Source organism: Zosterops lateralis (assembly GCF_965231275.1).
Source record: "Zosterops lateralis genome assembly, chromosome: 1".
NCBI lineage: Eukaryota > Metazoa > Chordata > Aves > Passeriformes > Zosteropidae > Zosterops > Zosterops lateralis.
In genome coordinates, this window is record NC_139762.1 from 53,404,485 (window position 1) to 53,427,376 (window position 22,892).

Sequence of the window (22,892 nt, forward strand, 5' to 3'; positions counted from 1 at the left end):
TTCATTCACTTATTTCATCTCCCATTTCATTTGACTTGCAAACATCTATTCTGAATCTGTTTCAGCCTCTCATTAGTAGCAGATGGATTTTCCTTATTTTTTTTATCAGGCAATGAGGCATAGGTGTGGAGAACATTTTATTTCCTTTCTGATTATAACTTTAAGTGTAAGCACATGCAAGCATATTTCCATCTGTTACCTGATTTTCTTCTTCTTAAGCTTCAGACATTCTTGGAACTACTTCATCTTGAAAAAAAATCATGCTCTAAGAAGGAATAGTGAGGCTACTGAGGTTTTCCCTACGGAAAGATAAAGGTTTAATCAGGTATAATGCATTGACTGATTTCCAATTTTTAAATTCCCCATTTTTTAGCTGCCAGGAAACCTTTTCACAGTACAAAACCTATATTAATAAATTAATAGTTAATGAATCAATTTTAAAGAATTAAAATTAAAAATTGCTTAATAAATAGTTTAATAATGTGATACATCCGTTTGCTTTTTCTCCTCTATATGTAGAGTGACTTCTGGCTTATTCCTTTTTTTGATGAAAAATCACATTTGCTCTGCATTTCCTAGACAACTTTAGCCGTTATATTTTATATTTGAATCTATTGGGACATTCTGGGATAAAATGCTCATGAGAAGGAAAAAATGTGTTGAATATTTTGTACCTTTCTCTAGATTTGGGTCAGGCAGTACAACATACATTGCCTTCCCACAACCATTTAATCTCCACCAAGTTTGGCAGCATCCTGAGGTTCTTCTTTGGCATTATCAAGGAGACATTACTATGTTTTCTCCATAATTTCTCAGGAGCTGTCATTATTTTGGAGTATCTGCAGGATATCCACTGTGATGTATTACAAATTCATTCCTGTGTTAGTATATTCTGAATGCAAGAGTGGCTGTGGATAGATTATTTCCCAGACAGGATTATCTGACCTGAATCCTACCCTTCTAATGAAGTCAGAAAGTCAGTTTTTTCTCTGCACTGTGTTTAAACACTCTACAACAAACTCCATGGCCTCACCCCAGTGACAGTTCCCATGCCTCCCCTACATAGTCACATTTGTCCCTCTCTGATTTTACCAAGTGAGCAGGAAAATAGTGATGGCAGTTCTGACTCACTACTGAAGGAGTTATCACTTGACAAACATCAGTTTCCTGGGTGAATGCCTTTACTTTCTAGAACTTCTACCTTGTAGCAACTTCTATGAACTTTCCACCCTTCACATACCCTCCATTAGCCCCAAATTACCCACCTCCTTCCTTGATAAGTCACAGTATCTCTCAGCTTTTCCTGCCAGGATATCAGAAGCTGTATCATGTGTCAGCTGTCATTTCTGTGATCTTTTGCTTGCATTTCTGATTTTCACCTCAGTCTCTTTAGGGTGAACTTTTCACATCCTCTTTCAAGGCCTCCTTTTGCTCTGCTATAGCCAGAGTTAGCATCTGTCAAACCCTGAACAACGGAAGCTGTGGTCTTTTCTTGTCAATGTTCTATTGTTAAAAAAAACAACCAAAAAAAAAAAAAAAAAAAAAAAAAAACAACACCAAACTGCCAACCTACACTCAAACACACACACACAGAGGCATGCACGCATACACAAAAGATTTAGGGATTTCCAAACCTCTTTCAAATCCTTCTAATTCATTTATGCAATAATTTTTCTGAAGGATTCAATGCCTGGTGCTGCCAAATACTTACCCATGTATCTTTCCAGAGGACCTAGTATCCCACATCTCTTACCTACTGCTCCCAATAACTCTAGTTCATATTTTTGAGATCCCTAAGAGGCCAGTCTGAAAACTGGATGCAAATAGCACAGTATGTGTCCCTCTGGGATCATCAGAGTCCCGACCTCCTTGTATCTTGCTAACTTTACAAACTCTTGCAAAATCCATTCCTACATCAACAAGAGCAATGTCTAACTTTAACCCTTTCAGTGTCACAGCAGGTCCCATTAACTTTGGTCAGTTATGATTACTTTGCATAGCAAAAGCTTTTATAGCAAAAGATGTAGTGGGATTTTCCAGTGTAAGTGGCATTCTCAGTGGTTTGTTTCAGGCTTTGCCTCTTCTTTCATGATACATATTTTCCTCTCATCTACTATGATTGCATTCAGATCGATTGGTTATTGTACAAAAAATGGTCTCTTTTTACTGAACTTGCTGGTGACTGATGAGGTTTCTTCCAACACAGAAGGACTTCCAGCTCTTTGTAAATGCTGTAAAGAGATCCTGGGAAAAAAAATTCAAGAATCCACCATTGTTTGGAGGAGGAGTACCTGTCTCAAGTGAAGAGGCAGAGACTTTTCCCAGGAAGTAAACAAAACACCATGGCCAATAGGAAAGCAGAGTGTTTAATCTACAACTTACCAGAAGTCAAAAAATCTGCTGAATATTTGCCTAAAATATCTCCTGAATTCTACCTGAGGGCAACATTATACAGGGAAGGTGCCTTCTGAATTTCTTCCTCATGAGTGAGTATGGAGACTGGATGGATGGATGGATGGATGGATGGATGGATGGATGGATGGATGGAGCAAATGGCAAAAATAGAAACATGGATAGACAATGAAGATAACAAGAAAACAGGTATCAATAGGATGGTGAAAGAGAATAGAAGTTTTATTGAGAAGGAGTGTATCCTGTTCTCTCCCCTAAAAACTCATCCTCCTCTGAACTCCACCACTTTGCTCTTCATTTTATGTCTTTGCTTCTTTCTGTTCCCTGGATGATTCTGTCTCTGCTGCCACATTTATAACTTGTCTGTGTATTCTCATGCTGGGGACCATAGAGCTGGATGCAGCATTCAGAGTGGGGTGTCACAAGAGTAGAGGAACAAAATCCCCTCCCTGGCCCTGCTGGCCACGCTGCTTTGGAGGCAGCCCAGGACACAGTTGGATTTCTGAGCTGCAAGTTGCACATTGGGTCATGTCCAGCTTCTTGTCAGCCAACTACCCCAGAGTTGCTCTCAATCCATTTTCTGCCCAGCCTATTTGTGCTTGGGATTGCCCAAGCCAGGTGTAGGACCTGGAAATTGGCCTTGTACTCCATGAACCTCATACAGGTCCAGGTCCCTCTGGATGGCATTATTCCCTCCCTCCAGTGTGTCGACTGCACCACACAGCTCAGTGTCATCAGCAGACTTGCTGAGGGTGTGCTTGATCCCACTGTACATGTCCCTGACAAGGGAGTTATACAGTCCCAATATTTGGCCCCTGAGGAACACCAATCACTACTCTCCACACAATATTTCACTCTCCTGCCCAGCCATGTCACCCATACTTTCCCTCTCTCAGGTTCCTTCTCCTCTTCCAAACCCAGCCTTAGGGGGTGTCCTTTCTACAGACCCGATTCTCCTTCTTTTAAGGCTTGCTTTCACCAGCTTTTCCCACAGATGTTTTTCTCTCTTTCAAACCCCTAAATCCACCTGCAAATCTCACCTTGTATTTAGTTCACTGAGCCCTTTCCTCACTCCCACTCAGCTCTTTTCAAGCCTTTTGCTGCTGCAAGGCCAGCCAGGACATTCAGTAACTCATATTCAGAAGCATCCACTTCATCAGTCTCAAAAAGATGTTGACCACAGTTTCTCAAAGGCTAAATGAGTCACTCTTTCACTGCCACAATTTTATCCCTGCCCACTCTTGGACAGCTCATTTAACAAACAAGTGACCATATCAGGGGATTTGCTCTACTGACACCAACAGAGAGCTATAGGGCACAACCAACAAAAGATGAAGGTATTCTGATGGTAACATCAGCTCAGTATAGCATTTTGCAGCTCTGTTCCTTTTGATTTAGAAACTCCATATGTTCTACTAGCACTGAATGTTTTGTGTGTTTTGTTGGTCTTGTTTCATCTCTAAGTCCCTCCCGCAAACTCTAAATTTTGTGCTTCAATAAACAACACTAAGAGGGATACTAAAAGTCAGTCCAACTTGAACTTACACATTACTACAACAATTACAAAGGATCTTGCACAAATTGAGTAAACAGACTCTGAATTTTATTGTAAGACAATGATAACAAGCAAAATGATGCCAGCAAGAGGAGGCAGTATGCCAATTTAAGATATGAAGGACGTTTGGAGGATATGCCATCTATATTCAAAAGAAACTGGATTCACAAGTTTAAAAAAATCTGGTAAAAATAAACCTAATTCAGTGGATTAAACCAGACTACTCTGTTCTACTAGCATTCTTAGGTTGTTTCCATTCAACGAAGAGGTTTAATCCAGTTGTGCTCCATGGATATAAAAGATACAGGTATTGCTGTTTGAAGTGTCAGAGCAGAATGTGGTGCCCACAGCACTTAACACTAGCAATTGCTATTCGAAACCCAGGATGATTCTTGGATTTGCATACAACTTGAAATAGGATCAATAATTTCAGACTTACTTCAGGAGAAGCATGCTAGACTGCAAGAAAAACTTTCTTTTCATGTGACAAGTGCAACAAATTGAGTTTACCAATCCACGATCTTGTTTTGCCTGGAGCTTTGAGATGCCACCTTTACAGCCAGTCAGGGTCAAGGTGAACCATGACTGTGTCTTTGAGGATGGAAGTTCAGTCTGTGGGCTGCATTCCCAATAAGGCTGATACAGTAAACTCAAATTAAGTTGGCAGGCAGGAAACATGGCTACCATACCTAAATTCTGACATTGCCTAAGGCCGAAATAGTACAGCTCAGGAGGTAAGGAGGATTTAGTAACATTGGACACATCTCTTCTCCCAAGAAAAGTGACTTAGCACCATCCAGGTTTATGTGGCTGTGGTCAGTGGTCTTCTTGATAATGATTTCTAGCGGCATGCTGGTAATATCAGTCACAAAAACCATGTTTCAAAGGGAGATTAGTTCCCTTCTGGTCTCTGCTGCTGGAGATTGCATTGCCCCTAATGCACCATCAAGTTGCATCTTGCTCTTCTAATTTCTCCCCAGCCACCAGCTCTTCCAGTTTCTCTGAAGCTCTGCTGATTCAGAGTAGCAATGCAGATGGAGGAATACCTCCCTGGGGAGAGTATATTCCAGCTCCCAGCCTGGAAACAGAGCTAATTTTCAGATGTCCTTTTTCCCACACAAAGAAGGAGCATCCATTCTGCCCCTTCCTCCTCCCTCGCTTCTGTATAACAAAATAAGCATTAAAAACTAAAGATAATGAATTTATTCCCTGTTCTGGCTGAACCTTCTTGTAAAACACAATGAACTGCTGCGCTCAGGGAGTGAAATCAATGGCAGATTTGTATTTAAGTAATATTATAGATGCTATTTCTCCTATTTTTTCCTTTGTTTTACAAATATTACATATGCTTGTTTAAACAAAACAATTTTGACATTTGGAAAAAAAATGGACATATTTTTGGACTTCCATTTTCAAAAGCAATTTTTTCACAAAAACCCACTTGAGTGCCACAGCTACATAGGAACTTTATAGTATTTTGGTGATTCTTCAGGTTTCCTGCCCTTCTACCTGCATTCCTCAGGAAAACTGTGATCATAAATGAAAATTTCAAAGATCCTAATGTGAGCCCCTGCACTGAGTCTTGCTACAAAACTAGAGAATTGTCCCACACAAAATAATTACAGCTGAAGCTTCTTTACTTAACACAAAACCACAAGTATGAGGAACTACAGGTAAGACAGCACCACTCCTACATCTTACACATCTAACATCACAAGCCATTTGGAAGGTATTGCATAGCTCTGGCCAGCCCAGATCTACAGAGGAAATCTTTTTCTCACAGGTCCCAGAGGACTTGCTTTCTGTGCTGGGTGGTTTTCTGCTCTTCCCTTCCATGCAGCTTTGGCACAAGAAATGCTCCTTCACTAAGTAAGTATTCTGAAGAAAGCACCCAAACATGTCTTGAGCTTGACCTGACTGACTGAAGAGGTAGCAAACCTTTCCTTCTTCTCCCAAGTTCTCTGCTGGCTGCTGGGTGTTAGGATGGAAAGGAGCCTGTGGCAGCTGGCCCATGTGAGCCACAGGGGAGGGCACAGCTGGACACAACCCATGGGGTGATGTCAAGCAGTGACAGGCCAGGAGGGAAGCACTTGGCAGATGGGGTTAAAAGAGGCAGAAACCTGAATGAAAGAAGTCAGCTTGATCTCAGAGAAACAGAAGGACAGGAAAGTTAGAAATCCTTGATGTCACAGTCACTTAATAGTATATAAACATATGGTTAAGAGGAGATACATCTTTAGTCATGAATGAATGCATACGTCACATACATATTTAAAAGCATGTACTGCCAGTTTCCAGAACTGAATGGTCCCCCTGCTTTCCACTTTTGCTTGGCCTGAGTGACAACAGCAGGAGACATTTTTATATCTCTTCCCTCTGCCAAATTCTAGCCACCATTTCTCTTGATTACCATCAGAACCAGGAAGAGGCTGTGAAGCCTCTTAGGAGCCCATGCCTTCCCCTCCCTTGGCTCCTCCTCTCCTCCCTCAGGTGAGCAACAGGAAAGTTGCTCAAGAACAGGAACTCCTTAAAAAAAAAAAAAAAAAAAAAAAAAAAAAAAAAACAAACAACAACAAAACTGCAGTTTCCCAGTCTACAAAATTAAACCCTTCACTTCCTCTCTACAATTTCCCACTCCATAAACCTGGACCATGACTGCAGTCAAAGCCAGCCACGTAAACACCTCACTGTCCAGCTCCACACTCAGCTCCTCACCAGTGCCAGATTAATTGTCATGTCCCAGTCCTGGTTTCCATCAAGAGGACTTCCTTTTGGGGCTGAAGGAACCTTGAAGTAATTGCCAGTTTTGGTTAAGAGGGAATAGACCAAAGTTACGTTTCATCTGTGATGGCCTTTCTTTCATGCCATGCAGGATGCATTCATTTTCTCCAGATAAGTATTTCCATGTGTTGGCAGTGTGGACCTCTTGCACAGAACCTATAAAAGCTCTACAATTTCTTTGGAAGCAGTGGAAATACTCCAAATACACCAAGACCCCAATATCTCACTTTGGGGTTCAGGGACCCAGGGAAAAATATGATGGGGCCAAAATTCAGAGTTTGGGCTTTCACTGAAGTGACTCTTCTGAAGAATTTTCCATCTGTTTGCATAGCTGGAAACCAACAAATTTCAGTTAGATACTAGATACCTGACAGGCTACTGAAATAGAATGGTTCGAGCTGTCAGGGAGCTTAAAAGATTATCTATTTTTAATAAATATTGGTCAAGTTACAAATTAATTGATATCAAAGTAATTTAAGACTCTGAAAATTTGGACTGAATTCAGTAAGGCAAGTCACTTCAATGTAAATAGCAGGTTTTAAATCTGCTGAATATGCATTTTGTATCTCCTTTTGAAACCATAATTGAACTGCATCAATGAAGAACCACTGACAAGAACACAAATAACTTTTGTGTAAAACTTACATTTCACTTTTACTTATCATCTATTGCTCTGGAAGATAGAATATAAGGTATGTTCATATACCTACAGTGTATGTGCTCAGATTCCTGTTGATAACATTTCATTATTTTAAAACAAATGGCATTTCTTATTTACTAAGCTATTAATGCTTCACTTGTGACTTGCTTTGGATGGCATGTGGGCTATTCAAATTTATAAGAGCAGTAAGACAAAACTCTGTTTGTAGGCCTAAAGAACCAAGCAAGCATTTCTGCTTTTTAAACTTCCAGCCTGTCTGTCAGTTACTGCTTAGTCATTCTTTGGAGGCAACTATACTGAAATAAATACAGTAAAATGAAAAAAGCATTCTGTGAGAAGTTAGAGCTATGAAATCTATTTTACTAATTCAGAAAATTCTAGCCCTAGTCATTTCGCCAAGAGTTTTACCCAGTTTCATCAACTTTATCTTAAACTTAGGTGGAAAATATGCATCGCTTTTTTTAATTGATTTTATCACATTATTTTATTTTACTTGCATAATAACTACAGGCATTGTATTTTAATTTCAAATGCAATTTTAGTCAGATTTAAATTCTAAGTTTTTGTTATGTTTGGGTTTTTTAAAACAATTTAAAATCTGACTTAAATAATTTAACTATTTTTGTCTAACACTCCTGAAACTCATACAATGAGCTGGCTTGAAAAAAATGACATCTCGCATGGTGTTGCTCAATCCCAGAAAAGCACTTTTCAATTTTCAAATAGAGCTTTTTTTCTATTTTCTGTTTCATTTAATAAGAATATTTAATGACAGTCATAAAATCTATATTGAAAGGCAAAAAAGCTGTCCTGAGAGATGTTTGTTCTGCCTGACTCAGGGTGACCTGAGAAAAAGAAGGAAAAATCCCAGATCTCTTGTCAATGAGGCTAAGTATTACTTTGCAGTTTAGAGATCTCAATCACTATTCAAACTCACTTTCCAAGTCTGCAAAAATTGGTCAGAAATTCTGCTTTCTCCCAGTCTGGAAAAAAATCAGTTCTGGCGCCACAAAATGGAATTACACTCCTGCCAGCTCTGCCCCAGACATGCTCAGGTTGGCCTTTATTCGCTGTGTGTTTATTCTGTGACAGCCAGACAAATGACATGGTTCTATTTGTGCATCCACACGCTACCACTGAACACCTCCCTTGAATATATCCTACTCCTTGGTGCTGCTGGGACCAATTTTGTTGCGCCTCCAATCAACAGATGTCCCTCCAGCTTTGCTTTTCTTTTTTCCTGTGACAGGTTAATGGCACAGCTTCTCTGAGAGGGTCTTAAAAGGAGCTCAAATAGACAAGTACCAACTCAAGAGGCTCTCTGTTGTTTTGCATTTTGAAGAAAGTGGGTGAGATGTAGTACATTTTGATGTTGTTACTCTTTGTATTCTTTTTGCACAGGCAAGAATTACTATGTGAGGCTTTCACTATGTGAAAACTGTTTGCTTTAGTCTGAATAAACTGAACAGCCAAAAAGAAAATAGCTGCAAGACATCGTTTAAAACAAATCTGTTCCCTGACATGAATAGCCAAAAGCAGACAGGCAGATTAAACTGTGATTATTTAATGCATTAAGAATCAGTGGGGTATGTTCGCAGGATTGAGTCTGAGTTGTTGATATATCTTAGTTTGTGTCCTGAATTTCCAAAAGATCAGAGCTGCATTAATAGCAAGATATTACACTGCCAGCAATAGCCACCTGACTATGATTTACTGCAGTTTTCTGCCTAATAAACAAGCCTGAACATACTCAGTGACCAGAGCATTGCAAGTGACATCTTATTATAAACTGTTGCAAAGTGAATATGAATGCAGAAAAAAAATCCTTTCACCTGCATATGCAGAGGATAGATTAATCTAGCAGATAACTTACTGATGCAACTAAGAGTAGAGGTAAAAATTCCTCTACTCTTTCTTTATTGGAATTATTTAGTTTTCACTTTTTTATCCTTTTCCCATACATCTGTGTTGTAGCAACACATCGCACTCCAGAACCACTGGTTTTACCTTTGCACTGGGGCTGGCAACTTGAATCTCTACAAAATAATCATGAAAAGAGGAGAGAGGTCTACATACAATGGAGTAAGAAAATAGTGAGGTTTACATTCGCTACTTTGTTGAATTTGTGATGCTACAGGTCAAATTCCAATGCTTCCCCCAGGGAGCTGTTAGAATGTAGAACTTTCCTGACACAAAAGCACAGCTGTCCAGACCCATGCAGCCAGTCAAGTCATCACTGCTTCCTTCAGAAGGTGACTTTAGCAGAGCTATGAGAAAGAGAAGGTGCAAATCCTACTACTCAAAGGGTGATAAGAAGAAGCTAAACTGACTATGACCAGCCCAATCCTATACTGTATCCAGAGTTTCACTCCACATGTAAATTTCTAAGTTCTCCATTCCAGGATTTCCCAAGCCATGGGACAAGCCCTTACTACTGCAGACCACACAGTAGTGTCTTAGCAGGCAGAAGAAGAGAGCACAGTGTCCAGGTGAAACCCTGCTCCTGTGTAGGTTTCCTCCATCACTCTCCTTGCTCTCACAGTGAGGCACGACTCCCACACAGAGCACTAAAAGGTGGGATTATGCTGGACCTCACTTTGTGCTGCTCTCCTATCTCACCTCCTCTCCAAAACCCAGATGGTGCTGTGGGCTGGCAAGAAGGAACCTCTTGAAATAGATACTAAAAGCAATGTGGCTCTTTGCTACAATTCGAAAGAAAGCAAGGTATATTTGAGGAAAGTGTTCAAGGTAAGAGACAAAGGGAACCAAGTTTCCCTTTCTGACTGCTGTCTACCACCTTCATGGACATTTGGCCCCTTTGAAGCCACTTCTGGTAGGACATCGAGGAGGAGATCAAGAGCTTGGAATGTGAGGCTGCATCACTGAGTCCACCTTTCTACCTTGGGGGGTGCTGGTGGTGACTGAGAGTGACTACTCAGCCTTCTCCCTCCTCTCTCCACAATAGGCTCCATCCCTTCTGCTGTTGGCCAGATTTTGAGTGGAGAATTACTGCTGCCTCTTCCTTTATTTACAGCTCTCTCTTGATCCTCTTACTAATCACCTCAGGACCACACCTTCCAATATTGGAAAAGGGGGTGCAGCAATGGCAACAGCATTGCACATCTGGAGGAACCACAACAAGTAAAGCAGTAGAAGATGGAAGTGCCAGAGTTGCATAGAGGCAGTTTGGCAGGGACAAGCAGTGGATGCTTGTCCTGCCCAAATGTGTGCCAAATTGCACCCTAAAACACCAAAGCTACACCCTGCCGCACACTGGGCTGAATTTCTGACAGGATTGTGCCTGCAAAAGGATTTGGAAGCAACAAAAATAAGACATAGAATGGAAAAAAAAAGCTTGGGCCCACTGCTTCAGCTATACAAAGCCCATTATTTTCATTCTGATGAGTGAAATCAAGGACATTCCAAAATGATTCATGATCATGTAACCTGGCTACAGCTGACAGTGACTGTGCCTTGGCAGACTGGGATGACAGACTGAAAGATGAGCTCCTAATAAAATCAAGCCCAAAAGCAAATGTAGAGAAAGCTCTAATGGCTGATAATTTAACACAGAAAAACAAGATATAAACAGCACACAGGAATGTTCTGGTGTGCAGTTTTGACCTACATGGTCATGTAATAAAACAGGTATCTGTAATAAAGCAGATATGAGCAACAGTCTCATGAGCCCACAGAGGTGAGGTTATAACAGCAGGATGTGCTATTACAAGAGAAGCAAACGTTAGAACACAGCAGGTTTGCAGCAGAGGTGGATTGCACTGTGCAAAGCAAAAAGCTTGCCTGGTGAGAGGCAAGGTGTGCTCAAAGACCCACATATAAACCCATCCTGCCTCAGCTCAATGCAGCTGGACTAGCAGGCAAGATCAAGCCATACAGGTAGAAACAGGAACATAGATAGTTTGCATTTTGCCATAGGTCAAAATAAGATAAAGATGATGATAAGTCCTTTTTAACTCCTCATCTTAAAAGTTCTTAAAGAAATTTTCTATAACATTGAAGTCTGGAGACAAATACGTTTGAGCATAGTGAAAGGTCTAAACATGAACACTGTCTATGTGAACAAAATTAGGAATTAAAACAGTCCCTAAATGCAAAAATGCGATATTAAAATGCATCTACAGTCAATGACAGGATAATGTCAGGATTCAGGATTCAGGCCTTTTTTATAATAAATGTATATTTTGCTTCAGTACTAGAAAGAAAAAGGTTTAAAACTACTGAATGCGATAACAAATCCACCAGTAGTGGAATTCATAAAATGAAAGCTCACATTAGAGGAAACTGAGAAAAGGGATATTGATTAGTATAAAAACTCACCAAGTCTTTGCAAAGCCATGTTAACTGCAAAGTACTGCTTATAATAAAGGCCAGAAAAAAGAGGGATGACAACTTACAAGGGAATTGCATAGTTTCTAAAAGGTGGAGGAGCCCTTGATGTAGGTGAGAGGAAGAGAGAGACAACAGATAAAAGCAGCTCCTTGAAGAGTCATACAGGAGGATATTGCTGCCTACTCAGACTGGGACACCAGCATAAAATCCTGGCATCAAATAAAAAACCCAAATGCTGCCAAAGTGGTGCTTCCCAAATAATTGGAAGAGACTATTTTAACTAGAACTATATTTGAATTGCAGACAACATTTGAATAATGTAAGAAAAAAGAAGAGCTAATGGTTCACTCACTGCTTTCTACTAATACAGAGCTTTATCCTATCTGTTTCTGGGGTGTTTTACAGTTCCCAAAAGACTGAATATTCACAAGGAGACATTATTTCAGACAATATTATTATTGTTATTGTTATTTTTATCATTATTACTGTTATTATTGTTAATCTGTCAAGCTTGCCTTGACTTTCTGCTAATAATTATCATAGCATTTTAAAGTTATTTTTACTTACTTATTACTCGAATAACACCCATGCACAAAACATCAGAAAGCCCTAATTCATAAATTACTTTTTCACTATCTCGAGGCAATCTAGGCATTTTAGAGACATGTTACTGGATTCTTTGTAGGTTGACTTTTATCAGGGAAAAGGGATGACTCACTGGAGGTCAGGCAGGATGGCACAATACACCAGGTGTGGTAAATAGGAACTCTAGAAGGCAGATTGTACCAGCAGCAGAAGCTAAATCAGGAAGTTAGCTCACACACAACATGATCTAAAATTCCCTGAGTAAGAAGTTTTAGCAAAGTTTTTTGCAGTAGTAACCCAAACTAAGTGATTTTTATTAGATCAGGACACATTTATTTTTATAACTTCCAGCATGCATGTCTGCAGGCTACTATTCAGAGCTTCTGATAAAGGCAATTTTACTTAAATTAGTTTGACATTTCTCTGTTTATTGACCTGTATGCAGCTGGCCTCCAGTAAGGTGTGTTTATTGCCAAGATGTGGAAGACAAGCACTAAAGCCAGGGCTTTGAAACTGGTAACACTACAATGGTCCCTACAGTTTTGTTGCCATCACAGTGCAGCAGCCTGTCACCTACTTCTTGTTCAAGGGTGAGAAGGAAGCTGTCTGTTTTAATCAGGTTGGGTCAACAGGAAAGCAGAAAGCACAGGTTGGAAGCTGTGTTTCTGTTCCCTTTGCAGCCCCAAAAGTAAGTGTAAACTGGAGAAGTCCTGGTAAGGCCAGGAGCCAAAGGGGAGCTTCAGGCTGAGCTGTGGGTGTGTTTACATGTTTACAATAGTTAGCCCAGTGCTCCACTTGGGCCACCCAGCTCTGCTGAGAAGCTGTGCACATCTGCTCAGATGGAATCATATTGCAAGCCAGCCCTTGTGGTAACAGAGGCAGCTCGGCCAGAGCTGGCTCCAGTGTTTTGTATAGAACCAAATTATACTGCATGGACATCTTCTGTCTTCCCACCTCAGGGATTGCTTCTTCTGGATTAGGGATGAAGTCTGCTACTGATAATACCTCTGCTACATCCCTTTAACCAAAAATTCTGATGGGTTTCTCAACAGAGCCCTGTAAACCTATTTAATTCAGTATCTACAAATACCAGCTTACAGCACTTAAGGCTAACCAAATATAACTCTCTCTCTGTCAAAAACCTGGAGTTATTATTTTATTGGAGATCCTTAGCTTCCTGGTGTTGTGTTTTATTACTGTTGCACAGAGCACACCACATGCCTTGGGGAGCAGTAAGTGCTACTGCATGAATTACATCAGCACACAGTGCTGCCACTTTCCCTCTGGTGCATCACTCACCAGCAAACTGTGAGGATGTCCGAGGCCGTGGATCATACTGCCAACCCAAAGGAACCAAACATCTTGAATGACAGCTAAAAATAAATGTACAGTTTGGTCTTTACCACCATGACCCCTCTGCAAACTGCTGGAGGAGCTGCAATCCCAACTCAGCCCTGCAGTTTTACTCAGATGCCATACATCCTATTCATTTTAAAAAGCTGGTTTTGATGCAGTAGGATCATTTGAAAAGCAGCTCCAGTTTGCACAGACGCCAACCTTTCCTTGCCTTCCCCTTTCCTTTTCTCTCTGATTTGCTCAGGGGAAGGTTCCAATAACATCTTTCTCATGAATAATCGCAGCTCAAGTAGATCCTGTGGTGTCCCCTGATACTCTTTGCTTTTCTTGAGATCCTGCCTCCCATGTTCCTGTACTGTTCCTAATAACCCTAAGTAATCACACAGGTAAATTAGACCCTGTGCCCAGGACACACAGAACAAGCTCTCAGGTTGATCCCAGAATGATATCCATCTCTCCATCTCAGCCAGAACTTCTTGCACAGCTTTCCAGCTCCTCATATCAATATCTAGTTTCTTCGCTTTTTGAAAATTTTCCATTCCCATGACCTCTAGATCTCTGAGGACTTTGAATCCAACCATTTTTTACAGGTTTCAGCTAGCTTGCTGCAGTTAGTGACTCCATACTTTTCATCTGCCAGAGTCAATCTCCAGCCTCTGTCAGGATAGGAACATCTCTCCTCCACGTGGGAGCATGGTGTATCATAGCGCTTTCCAGGAAAACTCACTGCATCAGGCAGTTAATTAGGTTTCTGCAAAGGAATTCGTAGAATGTTCCAGAGGAGTAGGGTGATTTCCAGCAGAATGAGTAGAAAATCAGCTACATCTAAAGAAAAAAACATATGAACTGATCATGGCTGATCTTATACTTTCCTTTCCATACCTCTGTATCTCTAAAACTGCTTGGGTTCGGGCTACACCAAATGTTATATGCAAAACTCTTGGCATTTCTGTTAACAGAAAGCAGTTTATTCAAACCCCAAGAAAATCTATTTCAATACTTGTTTTAGGTTCTACCTAGCACATTCAATAAGGTTGCTCAAATACAACAGGTTGTTGTGAATGGGAAATGAATGGGAAACTGGAAGTGTACAGCAAGACTTAGACTTGCCAATACTCTTGGCTAAGTGTCAAATGGCACAGAAAGGACAGAAATTTTGTGGGAGAGCTCATGAGGTGAGGTAAGGTCACAAATCCTACCACACCTGTATTCAGAACTTTGAAACAGGAGGAGGAGGCAGCTGAGATCTTTAGGGTATTATCATGGCCTGTAGACCCTGACAGGGTCTCCTCACAAGCCTTGAGGAGTGCTCTCAGTTGGGACAGAGCCACTTTCAGCACAGGCAATGGGAACTGCTAATGAAGGACAAAGGGAACAAAAAAGAATGATTAAGATTCCAGTATTTTATTGGTGAGTTTGACACCTGGTTAAACAGTACATACATTTGGAACTGGACATCCAGTAGTTCCCATATACAAACTATCATAGTACCTTGGCAAATTCCCAGGGCAGAAGGAAAAGCCATTTAAATTATGCAGGCTCCCAGGAGCAGGACAGACAGTGGTAGGTAAGCAGATTAGCTGGAAGGAATGGGAGGGGAATGAAGGAGAGTGTGGGATATCCAAGCTCTAGGCATCTGCCTTCCCTAGTTCAAATGAACCAGATAATTTCCCCAGGTGCTCTCTCTAGAAACAAGCTTTTCCAGAGGACAATTCACTGCACAATATTAAATTGCTGCTCTACACAACTCCCATGAATTTATTCCCTGTTTCCTAGGGAAATAGTGCTCTGACCAGCACTTGCAGAGCATGCTCAGGGAGATGTGCTAACTAATTCTGATGCCTAGAGATGTGTGAATCTCCTTTCCCTTTTCCCTCCCTCCCCAACCACCCATTATGAGTTAGCATGTAAACAAGTGGCATTCACCCCACATTCACAGATCAGGAGTTTGTCAAGGAACAGGACATTTCACTGGCTTTACACAGAAGCAGACACACACAGAAGATTCAAATTCATTCTAATCCCAGATGGATTGTTTGCATTTTGCCAAAAATCCACTTTCCCCCCTCATAGAACATGAGATCTGCCCATGCCACGTTCACCACAGTGGATGCTCAGTAAGGTGTCCATTTAAGTGGACAAGCCAACTCAGGAGTCTCAATGCACCGAAGACAACAGGAGAATTTTCACTGATTTTAACAGATAGGATAGATTTAAACAAATGCCACATGCAGCATTCATTCACACATCAAGCTCCAGTCACTGCTAAAATCCAACTGATTAGGAGAAAATAGTACAGAGTTTTCTTTCTTGTTTCCAGCAGACTGAATTTTATCCAACTCCTGATGAACATTTACCCAAAGGAAGACTTTTAACTGTCAATATTGACTGGCTGCAATTATGTATGCACTCACAACATATATGCTCCCTTATTAAAAAGTTGCCCAAATGATAAAATAGAAAATAAAAGATTGTTTAGGTTTGAAGGAACAATTGCACAGACTGAAGTTTGCTTCTATAATAATATGGCACCAACAGATGCTGTAATTAGAAAGTAAAAGGCAACCAGAGGAATTGTTAATAACGTTGTGCAGTGCTTAGGCTTCTAAAACTAAAATGCTTCCTTAGGGAAGTGATAATGTTTTCATATGCTATCCTGTGACTACAGTAAAAATGCTAAAGACCCTTCCCACAGGTGTCATATGCTATAACTTGGGCTGGTTTTGGCTGAGGTAGAGTTAATTTGATTCAGAGTAGCTAGTACGGGGCTGTGTTTTGGATTTTGCTGAAAACAGTATTGATAACATAGGGATGTTTTAGTTATTGCTAAGCCATGTTTGCACAGCCTCAAGGCCTTTCCTGCTTCTCACCCCATCCCACCAGTGAGTAGGCTGAGGGTGCACAAGAATTTGGGAGGGGACCCAGCCAGGACAGCTGACCACAAAGCAATATTCCAACCATACGGCACACAAAGCTGGGGAAGGAGGATGAAGGGGAGGGCATTCAAAGTTATGGAGCTTGTTTTCCCAAGTAGCTGTTGTGTGTGATGTAGCCCTAATTTCCTGGGAGTGGCTGAGCACCTGCCTGTCCATGGGAAGCAGTGAATGAATTCCCTGTTTTGCTTTGCTTGTACCTGCAGCTTTTGCTTTATCTGTTAAACTGTCATTACCTCAATGCACCTTTTTTCCTCTCACTATTACCTTTCTGATTCTCTCCCCCATCCCACTGAGGTACAATAAGCAAGCAGCTGACTGGTGCATAATTTCCAACTGGGGTTGAACTGCAACATAAGCACATGGATATATTTGCAAATTGCTCTGTTTTCTACAATACTATCCTAAATTTATCACTATTCCTAATGAATTTCTCTGTTTCCAGGAGTGCATTAGTAATTTTCTTTTCTTAAATGCAAGATATTTATTATTTTTTGCTATGATCCACTCCCATGCTGAATTAGAACATAAATGAAGGAGAAAAATATGCTGCTTCCAGTACAACCCCAAAAATATTTAGGTTCTGTAGAGACCAGAGAGGCAATGCATTAGTTAATGCATGTTTCTAATCTCCGCTGGGAAAAGATTTCAGTGTTGGCACAGGTCACCAAAGAAACTGAATGAGATCAAGATTTCTCTGTCAAGAGACAAGACTCTTCTTCTATTCTGGTTTGATATCAATACGGATTTAATTTGATGGAAGTTGACCTCCAGTGTGAAAACCAGCCACCCACAAAAAACCCCAAAAAACACACAGGCCCCCATCACACTCACCCCATCCCTGCCCCGCAACCTAACAGGCAGAACTACTAATTAGAGAAAACACACACAACAATTCAGGGCAATTGGAAGAAAAAGTCAAGACTCTGGTGGCACGAGTTTTGTATTTCAAGTAAAGAGGTGGAAAACTGAACTGGAACTTCATTCTAGAAAATAGTACATAAGTACTATTGAGACATGGTCATTTCCAGATATTTGGAATGGGGGGACAAGCCTTGGGAGAGAAAATTATATGTAGTATTTACGGTCCTGCAGGATCTACTGTCAGGGATATTACCAGCTGAATCCCAGGAAAGCTTGTTTTTGCTAGGTTGAAAAAACAGGGATGCATCAGAGCAAAGGAATTGCTTTGGTCTGGTGCAAACCAGAAGGCACAGGGTATACCCAGACTGTCCCAGAACACCTTGAGAGCCCAGGAATCACAAGTAGCCAAAAAAGAAGGTAATGAAACAGAAATAGCAACTGCTTGATGGCAACAGTGAGTTCTAGCCATACAGCTTTTCTGTCTGCCACATTCTTTCTTCCCTAAGAGCAGTTTCAGGCATAGATTTTCTCTGGCTCTTCACAGTACTGTTGGATCACCTCAGCAAGGTCAAGACACCGCAAAATTCGCCATTTCTCAGCAGCCAGTTCCTCCTTGGAGACTTGGCCCAGCAGTTTCTTGGCAAAGAGGTTCTGATCCTGCATGAAAAGGCCCACAGAAGACCTTGGGGCTTCAGGGAAGCTCTCCAGGCAACCACTTGTGAAACAGAAGTTGATTTTCTTTTCACGTCTCATCCCGGGTCCCCTTTCTTCAATCCAAGTCAAGGGTCTAGTGTGAAGGAGCAGAGAAAAAGTATTAATTAAGAAATTGAATCAACAATTCTAATTTGTCTGGGTTTTTTCTTAGCATTTGCAGAAAATGTTCTAATAAATCCACCATTTTAAATATCAATCATTGCATATTTAGACAATGTGTCCTGACCAAATGCCTTGTGGTTATAGAGTTCAGTAGGTAATAGTCTTAACTCTTCCACTGTTTCATGCCATGACTTTCAGCACACCATCTAAGCTCTGTCCAGCTTTGTTTTCCCCATGTACACAGTGAAGCAAACAACATCAAGGCACGTCATAAGGAAGAGGGAAGCTTGTGGGCTGTTTGTTTGTGGACTTGGATGAAAAGTGCAGTTAAATGTCCATAAATTTTTGTATATAATTCAGTCACAGCTAAACTCAAAAGGCCCTCAATGTCTAGTCATTCCTCCAGCAAGAGTAGATTTAAGTCACACAGGTACATAAGGATGACCCAGGTGCTAGTATGTGAGCTGAACCCCACCGCTTTGGGATGAGCTGGACAAATTCACTGACACAGACACAAGTGTCCATACTCTATGAACTTTTAAAAGGTTTCATTCTCATCACTGGCAGCACTGTGCTGATCCTAGAAGTTATACCTACACAGACTCTTGGGCAGGCCTTTCTTAATCAGAGCAGAGTCCTGTCTTACGCCAACATGATAGCACGGCCTCCAAACCAAGCCTGGTAGTATTGGCTATTGACTTGCATAGCTCACACCTTCCTTCCCAACTTCCCATCTTGGCTGAAGGGAAAGGAGCCATGGACATGCTGTGGCACTTAACAGATTCCTTGACTCAACTCTGCAACACCTTTGAGGAATGGTCCTCAACACCAGCCACAGTCATGATGCTTCCTCCTTGCTCTTTTGTCAACTGCCTGAACCACACCAACGCCTTTCTGCAGCTCATTCATCAGCACTCACTACTGCCTGTGTTTAGAGGATGTACATTATTTTTCTTACTTGGTTATTGATGGCCTTTCCACAGTCCTTTATGGCCCACTTTAGTCTGCCACTCACAAATTATGAAGGCATCAATAGCCCAGAAGAATAAATTCTGTCTCCAAGTACTGCCCATTAAATCTTCACTATCATTAGATCTGGAAAGAAAGTCCTTGTCAATCTGCCCTGAACACATTCCGCAGAGTGCTCAGCTTAATGTTCTGCACCTCTCATCTTTTACACTCTAGGATTCAGTTTCTATATTTACATCATCATATCAATGCTTCTTTGCTCACCTGTACTTCTACATCCCCACCACTCCCCCTACAAATTAAGCATGGCCAGATGAACCTGATTGAACAGAACTAAACAATCGGACGGGGAAAAAACACCCAAATCACTCCTGCAAGAATGCACCAAAAAGTTCTCAGAGGACTAATAAATGCAAAGGCACCATGTATTTTAGGATATCCCGGGACTACATGCCACTGCAACCCAGAAGGGTGTTTGGGGCCATATTGCTCAGTGTTTTCTGTGTTCCCATCCTCCTTCTCTGAGGCAAAAGCTGTTGATCTGGGTCAGAGGCAGGCTGCTGAGCAAGCTGGGCTTTGCTCTGACTTGACAGAGCCGGTCTTATATTCCTGTGATAGTAAACAGTCACAGAGGGTTCAGGCCACTGTTATTCAAAGCTGCTTATCTCAGGTAGGTAGGCATGAAGAAACCACTGGGCAGGCACAGGCAAAGATCTCCATCATGTAAGAGCAGGGAGGTCTCAATATGATCCAAAACAGGCCCTGTTGGTGCAGGATCACCTCCCTGGGGTGATCTAGAGCAGATGCACACCAGTGATCAGGCTCAAGTGTATGCCTTCTGCTCTAGCTTGGGAAGCCACTGAACCAGAAGCACAAACATGCAGAGCAGGCAGAATTTAATCAAAGTGATTAAAATGACTGATTTAGATCAGTGAGCAGGAAAATGTTGGATTTACTAATAGATTTATCTTCTTCTGCAATTGGAGTTTTAGTCATTTTCCCAAAGAGAGGTTAATTCTACTTGATTGGTAAGAAAAATGTATTAACTTCTAATTAATGACTTCCACTCTGAAATAAGCCTCTTGTTTTCCTATGAAGATAAGTATGTTGCAAGTTCACACATTATTTAAGCCATTTTGTAGCTTAAGAATCAGATTTGTATTTTATGTCAAAGTTGTGAAGAGTTGTAGCATTTTCATAGACAATTTACCCATTTTCATTAAAGATTTATAGCAAAGCTTTATCTAGCTACAGACATTAGAAGTGTTAGTAGAGTTACTTACAAGCAGCAAATCCAACATTTTTGATATCTGAATAAAGCTGTTTTACAAATCTTGGGTAGTTGAAAAAGAAAATTTAATCGAGCACTAACAAACCACCTTTATACTGACTGTTTGCAAAAGAAACAGTCTGCAGTGAAGAAAAGACCCTGACTTTCTATGACCATTTTCTCTTTCCAAATTGTAAGCCGATAGCATTTTCTCGGCTATACTGAAAAAGACTTTTTGCTTTTCTGATTCCCTTTTTCCTCAAATAATGAGTGGCCTTTGCTTGACTGCAATAGCTCAATAAACCAATATGAAGCAAACACTCTTTGTACCTCCAAAAGAATTAAGCTGGCTTCATGCTTGAAAGAATTCTGGGTCCACTCAGCTTAAAATTTTATGCAGCAATTTCTGCAGAAAGCATGTATTACATCATTTTCTATGAATGTTCAATTTGAAGGTGTTTTATTAGACTCCGTAAGCTTAGCTCTCCATAGAAATATAACTTCAAATGTTTCTTGTCAGAATATGTTCAGAAAATGTCTTCAATTTCTTTTAAACATTTTCCTTTTAACTCTATGAAAATGCCAATATTTTTAATTTATCATTAAATCAATGAGAGGTTCCCTTAGCTTGGATGGGAATTAGACAATTGGACCCTATCCCTAGTTAACATCAAAAGAGATGCTGCCCAAATCATTATCTCTCCAGCTTGCACTAAAAATTGATTTCTGACATTTACTGAATCCAAGTTCTGTAATCCTGGGACAGGAGCTGCAGTCCCAAATCAGACATGCTGTCAGTAGAGGCTTGGCTTTTCCTGGATTGCTCAATGTTGTACCACAGAGAGGCTGTCAGCTCAGCTGTCCTGGACACACAACAGAGGCAGAGGTCGTCTCTCAAATAGCTGGGTGCAGGCATTAACACACACCTCCAAAATCCACTCAGAGCCAGACGAGCAGCAAGGGTGGGCTGTGCAGTGGAGACAGACTATACCCTTTGCACAAATCCCTGCTTAACAAGCAGAACACAGGCTCCTGCATTCTGCACCTGCTTTATTTCCCAAGGCAGAAAATAGGATGAATTAACCTGATTTCTCAAGGTTACTCTATTCATGTCTTTCAAAAAAGGATGGGATAGCTCTCATGAAAGGTACAGACCTTTCCCATCCTTCAGCAAAACAAAGGTTGGGCAAATTAGATCCATAACACCACCACCATTACTGCTGGGCCATAACTTCACTTGACAAGAGAGTGGGCCAAATTCTCTACTGCAATAACTCCACTGACGTCAGTGGGGGAAGGTCAGCAGGAAATATGGCCCCAGCACTGAACACAATACAGGAACGCTATGTAATTTTCCACCCACCCTAAATTATCCCAGAGGCATAAAACTGACTGTCCTCAAACTTATTAAAACACTTATGGTGAGAAAACACTGATCCTTACAAATAGTAGTGGCCAAGAGAAGCAAATATAGGTTAGTGCTGAGGAGCAGAAAAAAATAGTAATCCAGAAACAGTTCTGTATCCAGCAAATATCATATATAGCAGCTAAGGACTACCCAGGAGACAAGACAGCCAGGGAAATGTTTAAACCATCCGCTAGTTCCATCTGCTGGAATTAGTTCAAAATCTCACCCTATTTAGATCTTTACAGCTACTTATGTTACTAGCAAATTGCTAAGAGGGTAAACAGAGCTTGCTTGTATACAGAGTTCTGTCCTCTCACAACTGCATTTCAAAAGAAACTGGAAATGCTGTTTTATTTAAAGAGAGGGGAAGATTGCTAAAACAAGATGATAATCTCATGATAAAATGCAATGGGGTTTGTAGGAGTGGCTGATGAAATGCTTAACCAGACCTGTGGTGAAGTTACCAGGTTAAAGGAGCCCTGACTATTCACTCCCCAAATAGCTAGTCCTTCAGGTTACTACTTTAAACATTTATCTGAAATGCTGGGTTAGGTTTCAGCTTTTTAAGAGGTCTATCAGCATATCTGCAACCAAAAAATAAAAAAAAGGAAACAAGGAGTTCCATCACCATTGGATAATTTCTCTCTACCTTTTCATGTCAGATAATTCTCAAATCATATATTGTTGCTTTAAACTGACATTGCAAATAACTTCAATTTATTTGAAAGGACATGAACTCTGCACAGACGGTCCAGAATGACCAAACCTGAAAGTTTCCACCACTCCCTGGACCAAGCTGAGTAGCCAAGCAACAGTATGAAATACTGGTGACTTACTTCATAGTTACAAATTTTAGCAAGGCTATTAATAATATCCTAGTTGATAAGAAAGAAATTGTCACTGCATAACAAAGGGAGATCAAACTCAATATT

The 22,892-nt window shown here is 40.8% G+C and overlaps 1 protein-coding gene across 2 annotated transcripts in view; it reads right to left on the minus strand.

Annotated features, from left to right (window-relative positions):
• Positions 1-17,440: 17,440 nt before the first annotated feature.
• Positions 17,441-22,892, minus strand: part of BLVRA (biliverdin reductase A) — a 75,204-nt gene continuing 69,752 nt past the window's right edge. Inside the window, exon 8 of one of the 2 annotated variants that reach the window (XM_083859200.1) lies at positions 17,441-18,284. In XM_083859200.1, the coding sequence (XP_083715326.1) occupies positions 18,011-18,284 (274 nt within the window). In that variant the 3' untranslated portion in view covers positions 17,441-18,010. The remainder of the gene's footprint in view (positions 18,285-22,892) is intronic. The other variant, XM_083859201.1, reaches the window with a different exon arrangement.